Below are 21,982 nucleotides of genomic sequence, written 5' to 3'. Positions count from 1 at the left end.
CCTCTTAGAGCTGTTTGCTCGAGTGGGCAATTAATAGATGGTGGGCAGCCAGAGGTAGTGAGGCTTCAGGCCTTGTGGCCAGGGGACTCCTAGCTCTGCTTGAGCCCTCGTTCAATGGCTACAGGGCTGGTTCCAGAGCCAGAAGGCAGCCCCGGGGTACCTTGGTCCTAAATGCCTTGCCTAGGTCAGCCTCGGTATGAGAGCTGAGATGGAGGGGAGCTGATCTGCAGTGGGCCAGAGCATGGCAGCCCTTGCCCTATGAAGGTGCTCGTCTGTGATTGTTGCTTTATGTCGACTGGATTCTTAGCCCCTCCATCTGCTGCAATTGCTCCGTCTGAATGCGGAGTTTTCATTCAGAGAAGTGACAAGAGTCTCAGAGACCAAAATAAAGTTTGGCCCCAGCTGCTGCCGTCCTCGAGTGCCCGGCATAGCCAAGCTCAAGGCTCCCTCGCCTGGCTCTCACCCCCCTGCCTGAGGCCTGCTTTCCAAGAACAGTACATAGTGAGGGGGCTGGAGAGGGGCGGAGGTACTGCCCCGGCTCAGAACTTCCAAGCTGTGTGCCAGCCAGTGCCCACCTGTGGGAGCCTCACAGGTGAGCACCTACAGATCCAGGCACCTACCTATGGACTTCCTGCAGTCCATGGGGCAAGGCCCTGGTGCATGGAGGGCTGGGGACTGTGCAGCTGGTGAGACTTGCTGTAAAGGCCTTAGGACCTCCATGACACAGCCAGGCTGGGTCCAGGGAGGGCCACACTGGGTGGGAAAAGACCAGCCAGCCCCAAATAACTTTAAGGAAATCCAAACACACGCTTGAAGGTTTTGAATAAATTTGCATGTTGATTGCACTATTGTAAATGCAGATTTTTCTTTTTTCAGAAGAGGAGCTTTCATTCTAAATCTGTGAAATCAAATGAGACCCGGTGCTCATTTGTCTCATACTGTAGGGACTGACAAGGTGCTGGGAGGCGGAAGTTTGCAGGCCGGTGCTCCAGTGGGGTCCAGGGCCCAGGGAGGGCACCAATTCCCTCCACAGCCAGAGGGATATGGTAAAGTGCAAATGTGAATGAGCCACCACCCAGGAGCTCCTGGTGGCCAAAGGTGTCTCTTCTGGTCAGTCAGGACCCCCAGTACCCTGCAAGGGCGCAGCACACAGCAGGACCTCACCATACAGTTCTGGGACAGAGGGTGAACAATTCCATAATCCCTGTCAGCTGGGACGCTGGGGAGGGCCTTGTCCTGGCCCTGGCGTGCCCTAGGGCAGTCCCTGCTCTGGTGGGAAGCAGCTGAAGGTCTTAGCTGGCTGAGTGCCAACTCCTCCGAAGTGAGTGTTGTCTACTAGAGTCCCGCACTGGCAGAACTGACCAGGCCTTTGTACCCCAACCCCCAGTCACCCATGTGGCCACTCCAGGGAAGGGCGAGGCTGGCAGTGAGGTGTCAGGGCCTGAAAGTCCTGACTCTGCCCGTGGATCCCCCACTGCACCCAGCTCCAGGCCAGACCCGAGCCTGGAAGGTCGGGGGAGCCGCTGAACGCACGCCCTGCAGACACTCTGCAGGAAGACCACCGTGCTGGTCCTCCGGCCCTCCGGGGAGCTGTTTGTGACCACCTGTGCCAAGTCGGTACTGCAGTGTTCAGGAGCGCAGGCCTGGGGGAGGCTGTGCCTCCTGCTCTGCAGCCCGGCAGCCGCCTCCACGCTCCCGTTCGCTGGGTCTCCGCGTGGAGGGGCCGGCGGCACACCAGGCCCCGCGCCTCCTTCCTGCCGCCGCGGCAGGGCCGTGGTGAGCACCTGGGCACCTCCCGCGCGGCGCGAGCGAGCGCAGGGCGCGCGGCGTGGCGAGGAGCGAGCGGCGCCGCGGGCCGACGTCCCGGGCCGGGGCCGGGCGCGCGGGACGGGCTCGCGGGCTCGCGGGCCGCGATTGGGCGCGTGGCCGTGACGTCAGCACGCGCCCGCTCGCGGCGGCCTCCGGCCTCCCGCTCGGAGCTTTCGGTTCAGCCGCTGCCTGGCGCGCGCCCGGCGGAGTGGCGGGAGCGGGGCGCGCGTCGGCACCGCGGAGAGGCGGCTCGCGGGGCCCCGCGACCCCCGCCCGGCCCCCCCGGCCCTGCTGCCCGCGCCGCCGCCCCCGCCCCGCCCGACCGGCCGGCGCGGATTTGAAAAGCCCGACCGCAGCCCGCGAGCGCGGCAGCCAATCAGCGGCGCGCACTTTCCCGCGGCTTCTGCGGCGGCGGCGGCCCGGCAGCAGCGGCGGCGGGCGGGAGGCGCGGGGGCGGGGTCGGCGCCGCGCGCGGAGAGCTCCGGCCTGGCCGCGCTGCGCCCGCCGCCGCCCCCTGCGCTCCGCGGCCCGCCCTCCCCGCGGCCCCGGTCCCCTCCCCGCCGGAGCCGGGGCTGGCACGCCGCGCCCGCAGAGCCGCTGCCGCCGGAGGATGCGACGCACCCCAGGTCACTGAGCCGCCGCCCGGCCGCCGCGGGCCTCGGGCTGGGGGTGCGGGCGGGGGCCGGGGCGCGGCGGGGCCGGGGCGGGGGGCGCGCGGGCGGCGGTAACGGGGCCGGCGCGCGGGCGCGGCCATGTTGGGCCCTTCGCCGGCGGCTGCACCTGTGCCGGCCTGCGGGCCGGCGGCCTTTGTTCGCCGCGGCGCGGAGCGGGCCGGGCCGGCCTTTGTGAGGCGCGGGCCGGGCCGGGGCCGGGCGGTGGGAGGGGCGCGCCTGACCGGCGGGGGGGCGCTTTTTGTCTGCAGAGGGTCCCCGGTGGCACTGGCGGCTGCTGGCCGTTGGTCAGCGCGGGCGCGGGGAGCCGGGCTGGGCCTTGGCAGGTGGCGGTGCGGGGCCGGGCGTGGGCACTGGCGCGGGGCTGTGGGCGCCCGCGGTCCCCGCCCGCGCCGCCCGGGTGCCCCCGCCCGCGCCGCCCCCGGCCCTCGGGGCAGACGAGGGTCCCCGAGGCCTCAGGACGCGCAGAAACGCCGTCCCGGCTCCGCGCGGCTAGCTTGGCCCCACTCGCAAGAAGGGCGGTTTAAAATCTCGGCATTTAAAAAACGCCGGTCTGGACTTTCGGTAGAAGGGACGCGCGCGGACCCGTTGCAGCGTTAGCCCGCTGTCCCTCCGGGGCCTGAGAATGAATGGTCGCGCCCTTGACATTCGAGCTGAGACGGTAGCACGACGCCAGCCGTCTTGGGCGGATCACTGGGCTCCGGAGTGTGTGTGTGCACGGAACCCGCGAGGGGACCAGTGAGAAGCCGGGGAGCGCAGAGCGGCGTTTGGGAAGTTCCCGGGGCGCTGACAACCCGTGCTCGCGCTTTCAAGGCTTTGACTTTTAAATGAGTTAACCACCAGGACGCTCGGGTTTAATCACCGAACGACGAAAACGCCTCTTGTTAGGACCGCACGTCCGTTAGACGGAGTCTATCTTATGTACTTTGAAATAAGGTTATCAAGATGGAAAAGAAGCCATCCCATGTATGCAGCTGGGACTTTCACTCTTTTCTTTTCCAAAATGATTTCAGTGTTCTAGTTACATGTGTAAATGCCCCGAGAGCAACACTATTAAAAAAGCCCACCTCCAAACAGTAACACAAAGGAGGCAAGTCGTGAAACACAGCCCTTGTGTACTTGCTGTGTACTCAAGCCCACTACCGACCAATTCAAATCTAAACTGCCGCCTGGGAGTGAAGAGGACTCATGCCTTAAGCACGATGACTTTGAGTCATTTCCTTTTCTCTTCTTCCATTTTCTCAGCCGCCCAGCAGCCTGCAGTTTTAGGCCAGTGGTTGCTAAAGTGAGGGCTTGCTGTGAAGAACTCTGCTGTACCCCCCTCACGCCCCCCCCCTGTATTACTACCAGTTAGGCTGGCTCTGATTCTAGCAGTAAACATCCCAATGAGAGTACCAGATAAGTAACTTTATGAATTTTAAAGAATGATGGACATTTATTTTTGTGTGTGCACATATGTGATATATTCATGTGGAATGTATAAAGTAACTCAAAATGTGTGGAGACATACAGAGAAAAACAATAAGGTAAACAGGCTGCTAGATGTGGCTTACCAGGCTTATGGTTTTTATGTAACCGATTTACACGGGGCTGTTAACACAGTCTTTGCTTAAATGTGAGGAGGCAAATGAAGAATAAGTCAGATGCAGGAAAATTGGAGGCCCTGTGGCTTGGCTGGGGAAGAGAGGGTCGAGCCTTTACCTACTGGGATGTCCTCCTACGGGTGGTCCAACTTGAAAAGGTTTGCTCATATGGCAGATTGTAAACTAATTAGTTACTTCCTTTTTTATGGTTTGGTGCTGCAGCGTAAAACATGTAAAATGTGGAATTACAGTTACTGTGAAGTGCTGGTGAGTGGATCGAAAACACTAGTAAAATGTGTGCTATGTGAGTGACGTACGGGATTCTTGTCACCAAACACATGTAAAAGAATGTGCTAAAATGGTGCTGAAGTTCACAATCCAAACAAGTGAATGCTTTAATCAGCAGGAACTGAAGATACCAGGCTTTATGCTCACGTGTCCTGGTACGCTGGGTTGTAGGGTTTTGGGGTTTCAGGTGGATGCTTGGGTATGGACCGTATGCAGGTCTGGGTAAGCATCTTAGTATTCTGAGCCTCGCTCTGCTTCTGCCGGCCTGCAAGAAATGTGTCCTTGTTCCCCAAATATTTGATGCTCTGTCCTAATTCTAGGCTTTTACGTGGACTGTTGTTGGGTGTGGACCACTGCTTGTCCTCCTTTTCTGAGTACAGAGTACCCCGCCTTTCAATGGCCACATGTGACTTTTCTCCCCTGCTGGGTGAGCTGTTGGAGGAGGAATCTCTAGCCTTGGGCAGCCCAGCCTCTGCTGGTGCCCCCTCATGGCAGGCACTCAGTAAATGCTGAATAAATGGGCATGTGACTTGAGATAAACAAATAACCCATTTTAATGCCAGCTCCTGGCCTCTCTTTTTTGTAAGTCATGTTGAAGCAGAAGGGGACCCTCTGGAAGAAGCTGAGTGCGGAAAGTAAGGGGCTGGCCTAAGGTTACCCTGTTTGAATCAGGGAGCCAGCCAGCATGTTTGCCAGGCAGGCCTGTTTTCTTCTCCCTTTCTCATCACAACTAACTCAAACGTTAAAATAAAAATTAATTTTGAAACACTGCAAGCATATACGTACAACAGTAGAACAGATGTGTACTTGCCAGTGCGAAGAAGCAGGCTGTGATATTTCTACCGTATCCCTGGGTATCACTGGGCAAGGTAAAAAGAATGTAAAGTCTACAAAGTAACAAAGCAAGAGGGGACATGGGAGTTGTAGAGGGTTAGGCTTATATTTTATAAACCGTCTTTATGTGATGTATTCATTTATTTTCCAGGAATGATTATTATCTACAGTAAACATTTTGGGGAGAAAAAGATTTAAGTTGGTTACCCCAGGGACTCGCTGGCATTTCGCATTGGTCTGCTGGTTGCACTGTCGCTTTGGAAGGGGCTGATTGATTTGACGACATTTGGTTTGCTAGTTACAAAGCATCAGGACAGACCCCACATTAGTTGTGTGTCTGCCTTCCAGGAAGCAAACGGCCAGCGATGAGTTTTTTCAAAGCACCTTAATGTCTGTAATAGTTAATGGTTTCCACAAAGTACACGAAGATAGAAATTGCAAACTGTGGATGAGCTGAGGAGTGGGGTGCAGGGAAACAGGTTTTCCTGCTGGAAGGAGCTGGCACCTCAGTGTTATGTGGACTCGCTTGTCATCGGAAAAGTCAGTGATACGAATTAAGCCTGTGACTGTTGGACGGTATATTTCTATCAGCAGTGTTTTCATGTTTCGATTGATTTTTCACGTTTTGATGGAGCTTTCACGTGTGTTTTTGCTGCTCTGTTACGAAGGCCAGCAGATGAGAAAGCGTGTTTCTGAGTCCAGTTCTACCACCCTCAGCTCGCTCTCCGCACCTCACCTGGTCTTTCTAAGATGTGCATGACCACGCAGGCCCCACTCTTCAGGGCTCTCCATTGCCCTTTGGGGGTCAAGACCAGCCTGTCCCTGGGTTTTCACCCTCTCCCGGCCCGTCAGACCACCTCTTGCTGCTACTTTCCCCTTGGGCCTTTGCGTGGTCTGTTTTTGCCCCTCCTCCCACCCCATGTGTAGCCCAGTGCATGTGTGGGCACTGCTAGCTTTTCCTATTGATTCCTTCTCATTCACTCTCAGTCGGACGGCACTCTCAGAAAGCCCCCTGATTCCCTGCCTGTTGTGGGGTGTTGGGTGTCTCATTATCTGGGTGCACTCTCCGTGTCCCCCCCCCCCCACCACCATGCCGGGCCTCAGGCTGTCGCACTGCTGTCCTGCTGCCTGGAATCCTCCCCCTGGTCACTGCATGCTTGCTTCTTGCTCCAAGCTCCCCCTTCTTAGGCCCCTTCCTTGCCTGCCCTGTCGCCAGCAGGCACAGCTCTTTTCCACAGACATCCCGTGTTATTGTCCATCTTCCTGACTGCATTGACATTGATGTCTCCTTTGGGCTTTGATTACCCCCAGGCCTACCAAGGTACCTGAGTGACCGTCAGTCTTCCTGTAACTAATGAAGGGACCCTCAGCCCCTTGTACTTAGTCCAGTGTGTAAGGTACCCCAGAAGTGGTGTGGATGATGAGTGGCATGAGCCTGCCCTAGTGTGAGGTTGGAAAGGTGTCACCTGACTGTGGACTGGTAACAGAGGTCAGAGAAGAGGCTCATGGACCAGTGCTGGAGACGGTGGTAGGCGGGGAGGCGGGGTAGGAAGAGCGAATAGGTGCAAGAGGGGGCCGCATGGGGCTGCGAATGAGGGAGAGTGGGCCCCCGTGATTGTGGGGTTCCCAGTTTGAAGGCTTGGGTGCTAGAGCACCATTGTATCACTGTGAGCCAGTCGGAAGTGACTGGGCAGGGCTTCTCATCTACCTCCGTTCCTTCCTGGACAAGCTCTTTCCTCACCTCCCAGCTGCCAACGTGGCCTAGGGCTTTCCTGCTCACTCGGGAGCGTGCTGTGTGGTCCCTGCGTGTTCTGGCACCTTCACTGGCCCGTGCACCGCACTGCCCTGAGAGGTCGCTGTGCTGAGCGTGCTTGGTCCCATCCACCCGCCAGCCGGTGCGTGTGCCGTGTGCCCGGCTTCTTCCCAGCGGCCTTGCCTGTGGGTGCAGGGCCCTGCCAGCTGCGCTTTGTGTGGGCTCCCACTGGGGCGCGAGTTTTCCACAGCGAGGACCCCCTGATTTGTCTTCTGGGCTTTAGGCAGGGCCACTCAGTTAACACGTGGAGATAGTTTTGGAGTTCTCTGCTGTTTTCCTAGAGACTAATGTCGTAAACATGTGAATTCCTAGTTTTTTAAATGAAAATATATGTTGGAAATAAGAGGCTTCTGTGTTGCTTTCCCCAAAAGATTTGAAGACAGGGTGCCTCCTGTGTGGCGTGGCCCCCCAAGTGGTTTTGAGCTGCGAGACTTGTGTACCTCAACGCCTCCAATCCTCTCAGCAGGAAACCCACTCCCAGATGTTAATTGTGACCCAAAGTCACAAGGCTGGAAGTGCCTGGAGCGCCAGCAGGCCCTGACCTCAGATTCTGTACGATGGCCCCCTAAGGCTGTGCGTCCTGAACTAGGAGGGTGGCCGTGGTATTATTGTTAGTGTGGCAGTGTCATTCCCTCGTTCACTGAGCAGCACCTGTGTGCCAGGGATGAGCCAGGCCCGCGTCCTTGGGGCTGCGACCTCACCAACCTCTGAGTGGTATGAGGCGACAGGAGCCAGTGGACAGAAGAGCACATCTTTGAAAAAGCTGTGAAACAGTCTTGCCAAATAATTGAACTGTAATCTGATCAAGCCATTGTTGCCAGTGACCAATTTCCAGGAAATACAGGGGCGAAAAGAACACGTTGACCCACACTGCAGGAGGGTCAGAGCAGAACTCGGCACATGGGAACCAATGAGCCCAGTAGCCGGCCTCTTCAGCAAGGAAACAAAAAGCAGGGCTGTGCGTGAGAAGACGTTGGTGGCACAGACTAAACACCACTTACACTATTTGAGACAATGAGAAAGTGGAACACCGACTAGATTTGTTACTAAGGGATTCAGATTTTTAAAGTTGCCATCGTGGTTTTGTTGTATTTCAGAAAAGAATTTGAACCTTTTAGAGTGCATGCAGATACATACTGATGAAGTGATTCGCCATCTGGGGTGTGCTCCATGGTTCTATGGGGGAAGGGTGGGGGCAGAGAGGGTGACTGCATCAGCACCAGCCTAGATTGATGGTGGCATGGTACCAGGGGCTCTACCTGTTGTCTCTCCCTCTGTGTGTATTCGGAATTTGCATGACACGTGCAAAAAACTAAAGTCACGAAAGAAAAATGGGGTGTACCTAGCAGGTCCTGTAGGGAGATTTACCCAATGGGGGTAAATTCCTTGCTTCTCACCTTCCTCCTTTCCTCCTTCTCTCCCACTTTCCTCCTTCTCCCACTCCCTTCCTCTACCCTCTTCTTTTTTCTCCTCCTTCCTCCTTTCCTGTTTCCCTTGCTCCCTTCCCTTTCTCTCCTTCCCTCCTTTCTCTTGTCCTTTTGGCAAGACTGTAGGACGTGTATGACATCTAGTTGTCTTCTTTTGTTCCTTAGCAGTTGTGGAATGCTGTTATAGAGTGCTGTAACTTTTAGTTACTTTGGGAATTTTTTTTTGCATTTATAATTTTAATAGATATTGCTACATTCCTCATAGAAGTTGAATACTACAGAGGTGCCCAAAAAATGTGTACACATTTTAAGAAAGGAAAAAAACTATTAAAATTGTAACAATATATACCGATAACAAAAGATGAATACAAGTCATGTTTGACTTCTGCAATTACAAGAGGTGCTCAGAGTGGTTCCCATCAGCGTAACTTTAATACAGTTTTTTCCTTTCTTAAAATGTGTACACATTTTTTTGGCACCGTGTCTCTGTGTGTGTGTGTGAGTGTGTGTGTGTGTTTTAGTTGTAGTTGAGATTCAATATATCATTTTGAGATTATTTTTACATTTTCATAATCTTCCTTTAAACACCTAAAGAAAAACTTTAGATAATACTATTCCCATTCTTCAGAATTAAAAAGTGTGTGAAGCTCTCTTCACTGCCCCAGCCCCCGAGTCCCTGGCCCCCCGGTTCCCCAGACCCCAGTTCCCTGCTCCTCTCTCCCCCGTTCTCCTCCCTAGCTGCAGCAGCTGAGCCAAAGTGGACCTGAGGTGTGTGCTTCAACTACAGTTCTTAGAGGTTTCTCTCATTCCCTGTCTGTCCCACGTGTCCCCCAAGTTCCCAGTTTTTTTTTTTTGCTTTGAGTTCTTGTCTCAGCCCGTTTCCTTGGATGAAGGCTCATCATTGTTGATGTGGAGGGAAGGTCTCTCCCCAGGAGGGGCTTCACTCAGGGCTGATTGGTGGGACCCCACGATCAGTGTCACAGGCGCTGCCCCCTGGGTCCTTCACATGCCCCCTCCCGGGACTGAGCTGTCTCCTGGGCCAGACGTGGCCTTCACACCAGCTGCTCAGACACCGAGTCCCCCTGCCATTGCAGTGATGGTCATTACGCTCCAAGTACGTTTTGGAGGGAAAAGGGCAGTGTGTTACAGAAGTACGAGCATGCAGCCTACGATACTTAAGGCCTTTCCCGTCAATAAGAGATTGGACATATAAAAATTGACTGAGAAAAGTGGCCATTTAAACTATTTTACAGTGTCCAATTCAGTGACTTTCTGTATTTTCTCAGTGTCATACGACTGTCACCCCTGATGCCTGGACATTGGCATCGTGCCAGTTAGAAGCCCTGTACCTGTGACAGTCACTGTCTGTCCCCTGCCCCCAGCCCTGGCGCCCCACCTTCTGAGCAGCTCACAGGAGCATTCACTTCGCCTGGGGCCTGGGGTTCCCTCACTCCACCTCATCCACATCATGGCCTCCCTGCTCACTCCTCAGGGTGTGGCCCCTGGGAGGATTGAGCACGTTGCCGTTACCCGTTACCAGTTGTTGGACGTTCGGCTGGTTTTTGCTTTTACGAGTGATGCAGGTTTCTGTGTGGACAGATGTGTTCAGTTCCGTGAGTCTGTCCCTAGGAGTGGAATTGTCAGGTCACATCGTGCTGTTTAGCTTTTGGAGGAACTGCTAGACATTAGCGCAGTGAGCGGATCCTTTTACGTCCCCCCAGCAGTGTATTTGGGGTGCAGAGATTGGACATACCACCTTGAAGATGCATGGAGTAAAAACCGGGAATGGGACCAGGGAACACTGCAGCTTGCGTATCACCACAAGGTCAGGCCCAGGGCTCGGGGTTGAGGGGGAGAACGCGGCCCTGAGCTGCTCTGCAGCCAACACAGTACAGGAAACAGGTCAGTTACACGGCCCGTACTGTCGTGGGCACGAGTCTGTAAGTAAATTCTAAGTTCTGTAAAATAAAGCTGCTCACTAGGGAAGCTTAAGGAGGAACGAGTGCAAAGTGTCCAGCCCTGTTCTTTAGCAAACTCCTGATCTCGTTGTTGTTCCCAGAGTTCTTTGATGGGAGAATGGGGGTCCTGTCCTCACTCAGTGAGGGCATGAGCCAAATATGTTCTGGGTAGATCCGTGTGAAGTGGAAAACGGGACTCGTGGGGTGTATGTGTGTGTACCATGTTTGCGAACTTGGGTTTTCCGGTCTGTCGGCTTCTGGAGGAATGGCTCGGAGCTTGGTCCCTCTCCTGGCTTGCATCTGGGGGATGTCCTGATGGCCTCCTTGCTGTCCCAGCATTGAGACCTCTCTAAGGTGGGCCGAGTGGGCTGCAGCTGGTGTCTGGGCAGTGGGAGGGTGGGCAGGGAGGCCGCTGTGCCTGCCCAGTGCCTGCCCCCTTCCCAGCCTGCACTGCGCCTTTCCCCTTCCTCTCCTGACATCGTGTCTGTCCCCTCGAGAATCTTAGCTCCACCGGAGTAAGGCCTGTGCTTTGTCTCCGGACCTGTTTCCAATGCTGGACCAGGGCCTGGTGCTGCGAGTGGCTTTGAACGCTGATTGTCGTTGTGCAGGCGACCTCTGCCTCTGAGGGTGGCACCCGTCCCCTCACACTGGAGACCCCTCCTCTGTCCACTTAATACGTCCAGCCCCCGTATGTCTGTGCTGTGGAATGGCAGGGATGCGTTCTCTAACTCTGAAGCGCTTGGTACAGGAAGCGGCAGTGTGACGCTTCGCTGCCCCACACACCCCTGCTGCCCTTGGGCAGCCCCTGGTGAGGCTGCCTGAGCTGTTCATTGGTTCTCATGTCCACATTTTCCTTTTTCACTGCGAGTGCCTCCATGTTTTCTTTCCTTTTTACAATGATTATGTGTTACATTTGTTATCTGAAGACATTTTGAAGGGAAAGTATTATGAACGAGGGAAGTTCTCGTTATCAGCCTCCCTCTTACAGCAGCAGGTCCGGAGTGCAGGTTCTCTCCCACGGTTCCCGTCGCCTGACACTTCCCTCTCCTCTGAGGTTTGTCCCTGTGGGCGTACACTTTGTGGAAATTCCTTTGCTGTCATTTCAGTTGAGGTTTGTGGAAGGAGCATGGAGAAATGTGAGGAAGGAAGCCTCCCGCTCTCGTTCCCTATGAACACGGCTGAGAGTCGCCGCTCTTCTCTGCGGTTCTCCATCCTGCTCTCGCCCTCTGGCTCTGTCCTCGCGGCAGAGCCTCTTCTGGCTTCTTCGCGAAAGGGGTGTGTGCCTCAGCGCCCTCGGCCTTTGCGTGTCGTGTCGGGAAGTGTGTTTGCCTCAGGTTTGAATGGTGGTGCAGTGGGAGTTGTCTTCCCTTCGCGCGGTGGGCACAGCACCTTCCCCGCCCGCTGAGGCCACCAGGGCTGTGTCACTGCAACGTCGTGCTGGGCTCTGGCGGGGAACTTGCTCTTTATGGGCACTGCGGTTTCAAGGGTTTCTTTTTACCCTTCGTGTCCTGTAGTTCCCATATGAAGTGTCTAGGTATTGATTTGTTGTTCTAGCTTGTTTAGGACTGTGGGTGCTCTCCTATATGTTTTATTTTTTCACCCTCCCCACCCCACCGCCATGCTCTTTTAACCCGAACACTTGAGTGTCCTTTCATCTCTGGAGCTATTTCCATCATTGTCTCTTTGAAAATTGCCCCCCCCCACGCCGTTTCTCCTGGAACTCCATTGCAACGTAAGCTCCCTGAGGGCAGTTGTTTCGCTGGTAACATTCATAACGTGAAACTGACCATCGTAACCAGTAAGTGCACAGTTCTGTGGTATTAAGTACATTTCTGCTTTGTGCAGCCATCCCCTCCGGAACTTTGATCTCACACGACTGAAACTTTCCATTAACCACTAGCTTTTTATTCCTCCATCCCCCCCTTCTTGTGCAACCCCCCATCTACTTCCTGTCTCTGGTTCTGACAACTCTGAGGACCTCCTATAGGTGGGGTCACAGTGTGTGTCCTTTGGTCACTGGTTTCTCACTCAGCACAGTGTCCCCAAGGTCCATCCATGGTGGAGCGGTGTCAGGGTTTCCCTCCTTTTTAAGTCCGAAGAGCGTCCCACTGCGTGGATGGACCCCCTTTGCTTCCCACCATCCGTTCACGGACACTCGGGCGGCTCCCACGTTTTCGCTGTAGTGAGCAGTGCAGCTGTGAACACGGGTGTGCAAATCTCTCTTCGAGACCCTCTTGCACTCCCAGGTGTATGCCCAGAAGTGGATTCCTGGGTCACAGGAAGGTCTGTGTTTAGCTTCTGAGGATCCCACACTGTCCCACAGCGGCCAGTGCTTACAGCACAGGGCTCCCTTTTCCGCGTCCCGCTTGCACGTGTGTCTGCTCCTTTGAGTGGCCGTCGTCCTGGCTTCAGGGGCGTCCCCCTGTGGTTTTGATGCAAAGCGTGGTGCTTGGCTGGCTTCTATTCCGCAGATGGACTCCCGTGTTGGTCGTTGTACCAGCCGGGCTTCCCGGCTTGTGTGTGCTGGGACCTGGGCTGCGTCACAGGTGGAGTGTGGCCCTTGTGGTGCCCGCCGGCTGCTGCTGTCACCTCAGATTCTCCTCCGCAGGTCAAACTAAAGGTGCACATTTGCCCCACGCCGCCCCTTTCTTTCCTGACCCCCATTCTTCTCTCCCTGCCTTTGGTCTCTTTGCCTACTTTTTGGATGTTGTCTGCTCGGTCCACCATGAGCTGGACCAGGAGCCCCCTCGGGAAACAGTATGGAGTGGCCCGAGCAGGACAGTCCTCCCTTTGCCCTGGAGTAAACGGTTGCCCACGCACGGGAAGCTGAGCGGGACGGATGCTCCGGCCCCTTTCCCGTGTCCGCTCTGCAACGTCCCCGTCTGCCCGCCCCGCCACTGCTGTGTCCGTCAGGTGTGTGCACCTCAGCACTGGTTTTCCGGCTGGACAGCTCCTGTGTGCGGCTGCCCCGTGTGTGCCAGCGTGGTGAGCTTACCCTCGGCCCTCCCGGCGTTTGTCAGTAGCAGACCCCGGAGTGGCAGTCACGAAGTTTCCAGGCAGGCTGCCTGTCCTTGGGGAGCAGGGCCGTCCCCAGGTCAGAACTGCCGTGTGCATTGTGGGTCTCCAGGCCTTGCTGTCACTTGTCCCCCATCTGACTCTGTGCTTGCCAGCTTCCTGGAGGGACCTCCTTGGTGGATGTCCTCCCCTCTGGAATGGGTACCTGCCTGCTCCTTGTTCCTAGCTGCCCTTTGGGGTGTTGCTGCCTTCACTGGGTGTCCCCAACTGGGGACTCCAGCTCTGTGCTGAAGACCCACATTACTCTGAAGCCACCGTCCTCTGCACTTGCCCTGTGGGGCTGGCGTGGCACCTGGAGGGGCTTTACATGGAGGGGTGCACACCAGGGCTCGGCAGTCGCCTGGACCTGCTCACTGCCGATGGCAGCTCGGCAAAGTTTACAGCTCTTCTGTCACAGCATTGAGTCTGGGCCTGGGCAAGTAGAGGAACTGGGGTGGCGCCCCTGGTGTCGACCAGGGCTGACTCCTAGCTTTCTGCTTTCCCCCGACAGCCTGGCACTAATAGTGCGCCAGGCTTTGGAAGACCTGGTTTTACTGTGCTGAGCAGGTGACGCTGTGTGTGTCACTGAATCTCTGCCTGGGAGGCCTCCTCAGCTGTGACAGGCCTGGCTCTGTGCTAGCCCCACGTGGCATGTCGTGGGCCGGTGATTGTCTCCCTTTGGGAGTGACTAAGCCGACCGAGTGATGTGTCCATGGCCACATTGCCAGTGAGAGTGGTGGCACGTCGGGAGGACCCTAGCCAGGTTTCTGTTTCTCCTGAAAGTCTGCTCTTGCTCGTTTCCTTTCATCTTTACCATCCTGTGATTTTTGTGTCATTTTTGTGGTTTTAGGACTGCCTCCTGTGGCCTAAATCATTATCTAAAACATTGTGAATGGCCTCAAAAAGCCCAAAACAAACTCCACAAAGCTGCATACTCATCTTAGGTTTTAAGTATGTTTCTTTCTCTTTCTCTAATACTGCAGTGTTCTGAGCGAATCCTCTGGACTGAATGGAAGTCAGCGTCAGAAAAGGTCCCCTTTCTGTCCCGAAAGCTGTCAAGTGCATGAGGATGAAGCAGGCCCCGGAGCTGCTGGGCAGCGCCAGTGGGAAGCCCGCCAGCTGCGACATGAACCGCGAGTGCTCTGTGTTCCTGGGCAAGGCCCAGCTGTCCGCCAGCCTGCAGGACGGGGTCATGCACAAGTTCAACGGCCACGAGGCGCTGCCCTTCCTGCCTGCGGACAAGCTGAAGCTCAGAGACCTCGCTTCCCGCGTGTTCAACGGGGAGCCCGCTGCTCACGATGCCAAGCTGCGTTTTGAGTCCCCAGAGGGGAAGGGGGGGATGGGGACCCCGCCGAACGCCACCCCTGTCAAAAATGGCTCTCCGGAGATTAAGCTGAAAATCACCAAAACGTACATGAATGGGAAACCTCTCTTCGAATCTTCCATTTGTGGCGATGGTGCTGCTGCTGTGTCCCAGTTGGAAGGAAATGGACCAAAAGCAGAAAACAAGGCGAGGCGGAGCAGGAAGAGGAGCATAAAGTACGACTCACTGCTGGAGCAGGGCCTTGTCGAGGCAGCTCTGGTGTCCAGGACGTCAAGTCCCGCAGAGAGAAAGGTGCCTGTGGCTTCTGTCCGGGGCGGTGGGGCAGTGCGGCAGCCAGCCTCGAGCAGGGGACCTGTCGCCACCCCGCCCTGTGCTCGGTGGCAGGGGAGGAGGTGGCACAGGCCCCCATGGGTGTGTGCACGCGGCTGAAGGCTGAGGAGGGTGCCTGGGTCTCCGCGTGGGCCCTGACTCCAGGGTCCCCAGGTCGCTTCCTTTGAACCTCACAGGGGCCTCCTGAGTCAGTTGCGAGGCCCAAGCAGGTTAACTCAGCATCTAGATTAAAGTGGCTGAAAAGGGGAGAGCGGTTTCTGAACCCGGGGGGTGGGTGGGTGGGGTCCCGTTCCAGGTCTGGAGACCGTCTTTAGCCTGGTTGGTCAGTGGGGGCACACTGCCATCTACGTGGGGCTCCGTGAGTCTGTCCTGTCTTGGGACCTGGAGGCGGGACTGCTCCCTCCCACACGGTTCGCTGCCCCCTCCGCAGTCACCCCCACCAGACGGCTGTATCTTACACGTCATGTTCTTGGTCCCCAGCACAGGATACACGTGAACAAGCGTTCACTCATCAGAGCCTGGGGTGGAGAGCCCTTACCATGAGACAAGGCAGCACTTCCTGTCATCGTGTCTTAAAGTGACACTCAGGCTGGCCCACCACCGACGAGGATGAGCCTATAGAGCCGCCCAGCCACCCGGGCCTTGGCAGAGGAGCCCAGACAGGCTGGTGGCGTTGGGCGCCTGCGGCCCCCTGGGCTCTGGTTGAGGCTTGGGCTGCCTGCAGGGCCAGGCTGGGGAAGCTGGGGGTCATTACCAAGGCTGGTGTATTTGCTTTGAACTTGAGAGATTTTATGGACAATTTCCACAGCTAGGAGGGGAAATGGCTCAAATTTCTTTGAAATTGTGCAAGTAATGAAGAACTTTGAGGGTTTAAAAAGTGGTTTTTGAGTGCTTGAGAGCTGTTCAGTCCTTTCTAATGTAATTCTAAAAGGCCCAAGGTTAGTGACCTGGGCTGGAGACCTTGGAGGTGCCCCTGGGTGGTTAGTGCACACAGGGGACAAGGTTGGTTCCTAGCTCGTCACTTGGTTCTGTTAAAACTTGGGTAAATCACCTGATTTTTGATTCTCCATCTTTAGACTGGGGATCATAATACTCGTCCTCATAGGTTTGCCATGTGGCATAGATGACACGATAGATGTCACATTGGGATGCTGTGGGATAATCTGAGAGCCCACATTTTTGAAAGTGTCATGTGCCAGCCCTGTGCCAGCCCGCAGCACCAGGCACACTGATCTTTGTAAAAGAGGTTCAGCGTGTGCCCAGGAGTGCCGCCTCTGACGGGAGGCTGAGGGTCACGCCCAGGAGGGTGGCAGGGGCCACGCCGACTGCTTTGTCCCCTGGAGAACAGCACGAGAGTGGTGGGAGCAGGGTGACCAGTCAGGTCTTCAGTCAGCTAATCCCACTGTGTTCCAAGATGGAGAAACTGAGGCTCAGAGAGCCATCCCATGACTCAGCTCAGGAGTGGTGGAGCTGAGACTGGCTGCCAGGCCCTCCTGATGTCCTCGTCACACTGGGTCCTTCCACGCTGTGGGTGCAGGTGCTTCAGAGGACGGGCAGACACGGGGCGGAGGGGCCAAGGGGTCAGGATGGCCTCGGGGTTCCGTGAGCTTTCCTCTTTGACAGGTGAGTAAAGCGCCATTAAAGCAACCCCAGGAGAGGAAGTAGGTCTAAGTAGAGATGTGCGTGACGTTGAGCCCCTGCTGCGTGCAGACACTGGGCCAACCCCCACTGAGAGCTGAGGGCAACAGTGCGATTTCGGTGGTGGGGTCAGGGCTGGTACCTGGAAACAGTGCCGGGGATGCCCTTTCTTTCCGGGTGTGTGTGTTTGGAACCTCTAGCCTGACTAATCCTCGGTCTCCTACGGGCGGGTAGAGGGCATTTAGGGGTCATCATTGGGTGGGTTAGTATGTCTTCTGTTGTTCATTTTCAGATTCCAGCTAAGAAAGAGTCGCGTCCAAGCACCGGCCGAGACCAAGACCACCTATTGAAATACAATGTCGGCGATTTGGTGTGGTCCAAAGTGTCCGGGTACCCCTGGTGGCCATGCATGGTTTCTGCCGACCCCCTGCTACACAGCTACACCAAACTCAAAGGTACTGCGTCTGGGCGTTCTTTCCAGCTTTCCAGCTTTCTTCTGCCCTCGCTCTTTCTCTTCTCCATCTTCTTTCTCGTTCTTCCTTAAACAGCCCTGCTGTAGTTCTTTTCTTTTTCCTTTTCTAACTGTGTTACAATACGCATAACAGAATTTACCATCGTAACCACTTTCAGGTGCACAGTTGAGTGGCATGAAGTGCAGCCACACTGCTGTGCAGCCGTCCCCAGCGTCCATCCCCAGGGCTCTTCATCTTGTAAATCTGAAGCTGTCCCCACTAAACAGCTGCCCCCGCCCCCCAGCCCTGCAGCCACCATCTATTTCCTGTAGTTTCGGCGTTTCCCTGGTGATGCGTGATGTGAGCGTGTTTCCGTGTGCTTATTGGCCACTTGTTACATCTTTGGAGAAAGGACTCCATTCGAGTCCTTTGCCCACATTTGAATTGGGTTGTTTGTTTGTTTGGTTGCTGTTGAGTTGATTGTGATTCCTGTTTGCAGCTTTAGCTGCAGTTAGTGATGGATCAACGGTGGCGCAGTGCTGTTTCTTTTTGTGTCTGGAAGCTCTGTGCTCTGTGTCTGCTGTGTTAGTGTTAGACGTTAGAGGGGCTCTTCACCTTGTCCTGCTTTCCAGGTTTTATGGTGAAGAACTTACTGTTACTTAGCTATGCAGGGATTGCTCATTTTAGCATAATTGTCAGAAATAGCATATATGAAGTTTGAGTGACAAAAATGTTCCAGTTAATTTTATTAGGCCTGTGGGAGGAAGGGGCCATGAAACGTGGGAATACAAACTGGTACAGGGAACAGTAGAACATACTAAGAATACAAAGTTATTGTACAGATTAGAGCAGATGGTAATTTAAATAATGGGCAACTCATAAAACAGAAAATCTCGTGTTTTGGAGGAAAAGACACAATCATGTGATTTGAGTCTTCTAGAAAGTTTTGCTGGAGTAAAGTTTCAATTTAGTTTGAGGAAGGTGAGGTGTAGGCAGTGCAGCCCAGAAGGGGGGCTGAGCAGGTTAGCTCCCCAGGCGGCCGGCACACCCTTCGGAAGTGGGGTGACGGGCGCCCTGTGGCCTCAGTGGCACCAGAGCGAGAGCGCACAGGGTCCCTCCCTCCTGGCCTTCGGCGGAGGCTGGAGCTCCCTGAGCAGCCGTGCTTTGGTTCCTGCTGGCTGGCTGTGGGAGCAGGTGGCACCTGGGACCGGGGGTGGGGTGGGGGGGATGGTGGTGCCTCGCTGGCAGACAGACTTGGCTGGGGCTGTGGGACTCTGCCTCGAGGCTCAGGCACGCAGGGTGCGTGGGGGCCGGAGGGGGGCCTCAGGCTGACCTCGGCTCTGACTCCTTGGAGGGTCCTTGGCACCCTAGCTTCCCGGAAGCTGGCAGTTCCCCCAGAGGCATCCAGACTTGGTCAGAGTCTGAGAAGAAACACTGGTGAGACCGAAGCGGGGTGCCGCCCTCACGCGCCTGCAGCCTCTGCAGGCACACGTGTGTGAGGTGTTGCCCATTCTTCCCAGCTCTCTAGAAGCATGCATGGCCCCCACACAGCAAGCCAAAGACGGCGTCCACGGGGCACCGTGACTTCGTGTCATTGGTTTGCACAGCACAGCACACGCTGACCCCTCGCAATTCCTCTCAGCGTCGGCGGGTTTCTGCCTCGTTTGTCTGAAGGCCATGGCTCCTCAGCTCAGACCTGTGGAACTGAGGGCGCCCCACCTGTCTGCCCCCACCCTGGGGTAATGACCTGCACTTGCTGTCATTGCCTCCTTCCCTGGCTTAGCCTCTCGGGACCACAGCAGCATCTGCCCCCTCTATCCTGCTTCTCTCGTCGGGGCCTCTCTGGGTAGAGCTTTTACTCCTTGTGGGAACATCTCCCAGGGGAGGCGTGGACTCTGCACTCAGCCTGCCGGGGTGCCACTCAGCTGCTGTGTCTGGGGAGGAATGGACTTCTTCAAGCCTCAGTTTCCCTACGTCTAGAAAATGAGGGCGGTGCAACTCCACGGTTGGGAAGCTGTTAGCACAGCGACGAGTGGGCCCTCGAACTCTCACCCTCTCCTTCACGCTCACAACCTGAATTTGGTGGCACGTGCTCCCTCTCCCCTGGTCGCCTCTTGGGCTCTTCCTGAAAACATTCCCGTTGACCAGTTACTTCCCCTGCAGGATCCTAGTGTTTGGCCATTTAATTTTAGTAAGTTTGTACCCATGTTTAGTGCCTTTATGTCACCAGGCATTCCCCTAGTTTTCACAACAATGCCAGCTGGCTACCCTTGGATTCTGTCTTGATTGGTTTGTGAAATACTTGACTTATTGTTTGCTTGTTTGTTTTTTTATTTAAAAACTTTTCAAGCCCACTGTTCGAAGTGGAACAGTCCAGTGGACAGCCAACCTTAAAGGTTTTGTTGGACCTGCTCCATTTCTCTCTGTCAGCTCTCCCCTTCACCAACCCATCTGGGTTTAGGCTGGGCACGTCAGGGTGCTCCCTTCTCAGGGAGAGAGTCTCCAGGCAGTGCCAGTGGGGACCTTCCAGGAAGAGGCCAGCTTCCCAATAGACCCGGCCCTCCACCACACTGCAGGAAACATCACGTCAGTAATGGCGTCCATCACTGAGGCCTGCTTGGACTTCCCCGGTAGGCGTCAGGATTTTCCCAAACGGCTGTGTCTTCATGCCAGTGTCGCCTCTGGCGGTCACCTCTGCAGGCTCCTGCAGCCTGGAACAGCACTCCCTGCCCCCTCCCCTTCTCCACTGGGCTCTGCAAGGCCAGGCAGGAGCCCGTGGGAGTGTCACGGTGGGAAGGGCTCAGCTCGGCCCTTCACTGAAGGCCTTTCTGCAGGAAGAAGGGTGCAGCCCTGACAGTGCTTCTCTAGGAATGGTTCTGGGCTGTAGGGGAGGGAGCCTGGAATCACAGCAGATCAACCGCAGAGGACTGCTGATGTGCATCTGAACAGCAGTGCAGAAGGAAGAGTGCTAGGGTGAGCGCCCTCCCGCTGGAAGGAGAGTCGAATGCCCTTGGAAAAGAAACGCTGGAGAAGACCATGGAGGTGAAGGAAGGCCACCTGCGTTGCTCGAATGGCATCTGGCACCCGGAGCTGCTGGGGCTGCTCTCCCATAGCCCAGAGCTCCCCTTTGGGAAGGCACGTCCCTGTTGTCAACTGGGGAATGATCCGTGGCTTTGCTTGGAGTCCAGGTCCTTAGGCGTAGTGCTCCCTGTCAATCCACTGGCTCCTTCCACAGTAACTGTCCTCTTTCATCCTGCTTTCTGTGTATAATTAGCTGGCATTTCTTGTGAAAATGAGCTCCCTCCTAAAAACAATTTGTTGTGGATCAGTCTTCACTCTTTTTAATGCTCGCATCGTCCCCAAATTTGACCAGTGGGAGTCCCTTTAAGTCTCTTTGAGCTGAGTCCTTCTGACACGTCTCCGTCAGCCTCTGAGCACTTCTTCCACGTGACCTGACAAGAGGTTCCAGGCCACTTTGTACTTTGTTTGCCCCCCACCCTGGGATCACCCATTTCTCGGAGGAAACCTGGGTGCTCTTAGCGGAGGCCCAGATCGGCCTAGATCAGCACTGCCTGTGGTCATCACTGTGGGGACGCTTCTCAGGGAGGGAGTCTCCAGGCAGTGCTGAGCCCTAGCCCCGGGGGCTCGGGGTCTGTTTGTGATTCCCCACCACGTGGCTTGCAGCTCCCGGGCCGGGGCAGAGATGGTGACTGATGGTGTCCTTTGGGGTTTAGGGGACCTTGTAGGGGAAGGATGGGCACGAGGAAGGGACAACCGTGTGGAGCTGGCCGAGCATGGGGCTGGGAAGCAGGCACTTGTTGTCCTATAAGATGGAACCCTCTGACCCTACCCCCTATTCCCACCCATGTTTTCTTTTTCTGTGTGGACTTCTTTTTATTTATCGTGCATGGGATTGTAGATGTGCTTCAATCTGGATCTTAGGAATATACTCACATTTTTAAAACCGAAGTATAATATACCTGCTGAAGAGAACACAAGTCGTGAACTGCAGCTCAATCTAGACTCTTTAAAATGTAAATTTCCCTTGAAACTCAAAGTTAATACAAGTTGAATGGTGTCTCTGATACATGGGAACAGAGCCTGCCATGGCTGCTGCGTCCCGGGCAGCCCTGATGGACAGCAGCTTGGAGGCCTGCCCTGTCAGTTGGAGAGAAATTACACGTCTGATTTCAGCATCAGACCATAGAGAGAGCAGAACTCCAGTGCATGCGGCAGGCTCGCCACCCTGGTACGTCTGCTTCTGACTAACGGGGCTGGAATCAAGTACTTTTCTGCTGTGGAGATTTTTGTCAACACTTTTTCTATTTTATGGAGGGAACCTCATTGCTTGAGTTTTAAATTCAACATTTTCTAAAATATGACAGGTAACCTGGCTTTCCCATGTGGTGGGGTATTTGGCAGTATACTTTCCTTACTGTTATTTTTTTTTTTCTTTTTTGCTTGTCCTGTCAGCTACTAAGAAGGGTGTGTTAAAACCTCACACTGGGAGAGTGGATGTGCCTTTTCTAGTTGCAATTTTGTTAAGTTTCTGCTTTACCTATTTTGGGACTCTGGTGCCCCCCAGAGACTGAACTAGGAAACTCAGGCACGGTGATGCTTGCCGTGATGCTTGTCGTTTGTTCCCCAAGAGCTCTGGTTTCTTGTCTCTGTGACTTTGTCCCTGTGCCGTGTTCTTGCTTCTGGAGACACCTGGCTTCTCTTCCTCCCTGGAGGTAACCAAGTGTCTGGGACCCACACGCGAGGAGGGACGGCAGATTCCGGAGAAAGGCTCAGGTCAGGG

The 21,982-nt window shown here is 55.3% G+C and overlaps 1 protein-coding gene across 4 annotated transcripts in view; it reads left to right on the top strand.

Moving 5' to 3' along the window:
- The window catches only part of NSD2 (nuclear receptor binding SET domain protein 2), a 65,757-nt gene that overhangs the window by 1,662 nt on the left and 42,113 nt on the right, over nucleotides 1-21,982 (top strand). For 2 of the 4 annotated variants that reach the window (XM_081053821.1, XM_081053823.1), the window contains exons 1-3: nucleotides 2,271-2,435; nucleotides 14,421-15,052; nucleotides 17,022-17,184. In XM_081053821.1, the coding sequence (XP_080909947.1) occupies nucleotides 14,447-15,052; nucleotides 17,022-17,184 (769 nt within the window). In that variant the 5' untranslated portion in view covers nucleotides 2,271-2,435; nucleotides 14,421-14,446. Of the gene's footprint in view, nucleotides 1-2,270; nucleotides 2,436-14,420; nucleotides 15,053-17,021; nucleotides 17,185-21,982 lie in introns of those variants that run through there. The other 2 variants (XM_081053822.1, XM_081053820.1) reach the window with 2 other exon arrangements.

Source organism: Rhinolophus hipposideros, assembly GCF_964194185.1.
Source record: "Rhinolophus hipposideros genome assembly, chromosome: 1".
Lineage (NCBI taxonomy): Eukaryota > Metazoa > Chordata > Mammalia > Chiroptera > Rhinolophidae > Rhinolophus > Rhinolophus hipposideros.
The sequence above is the reverse complement of the archived record's forward strand: the minus strand, read 5'-3'. Positions and strand labels throughout refer to the sequence as shown.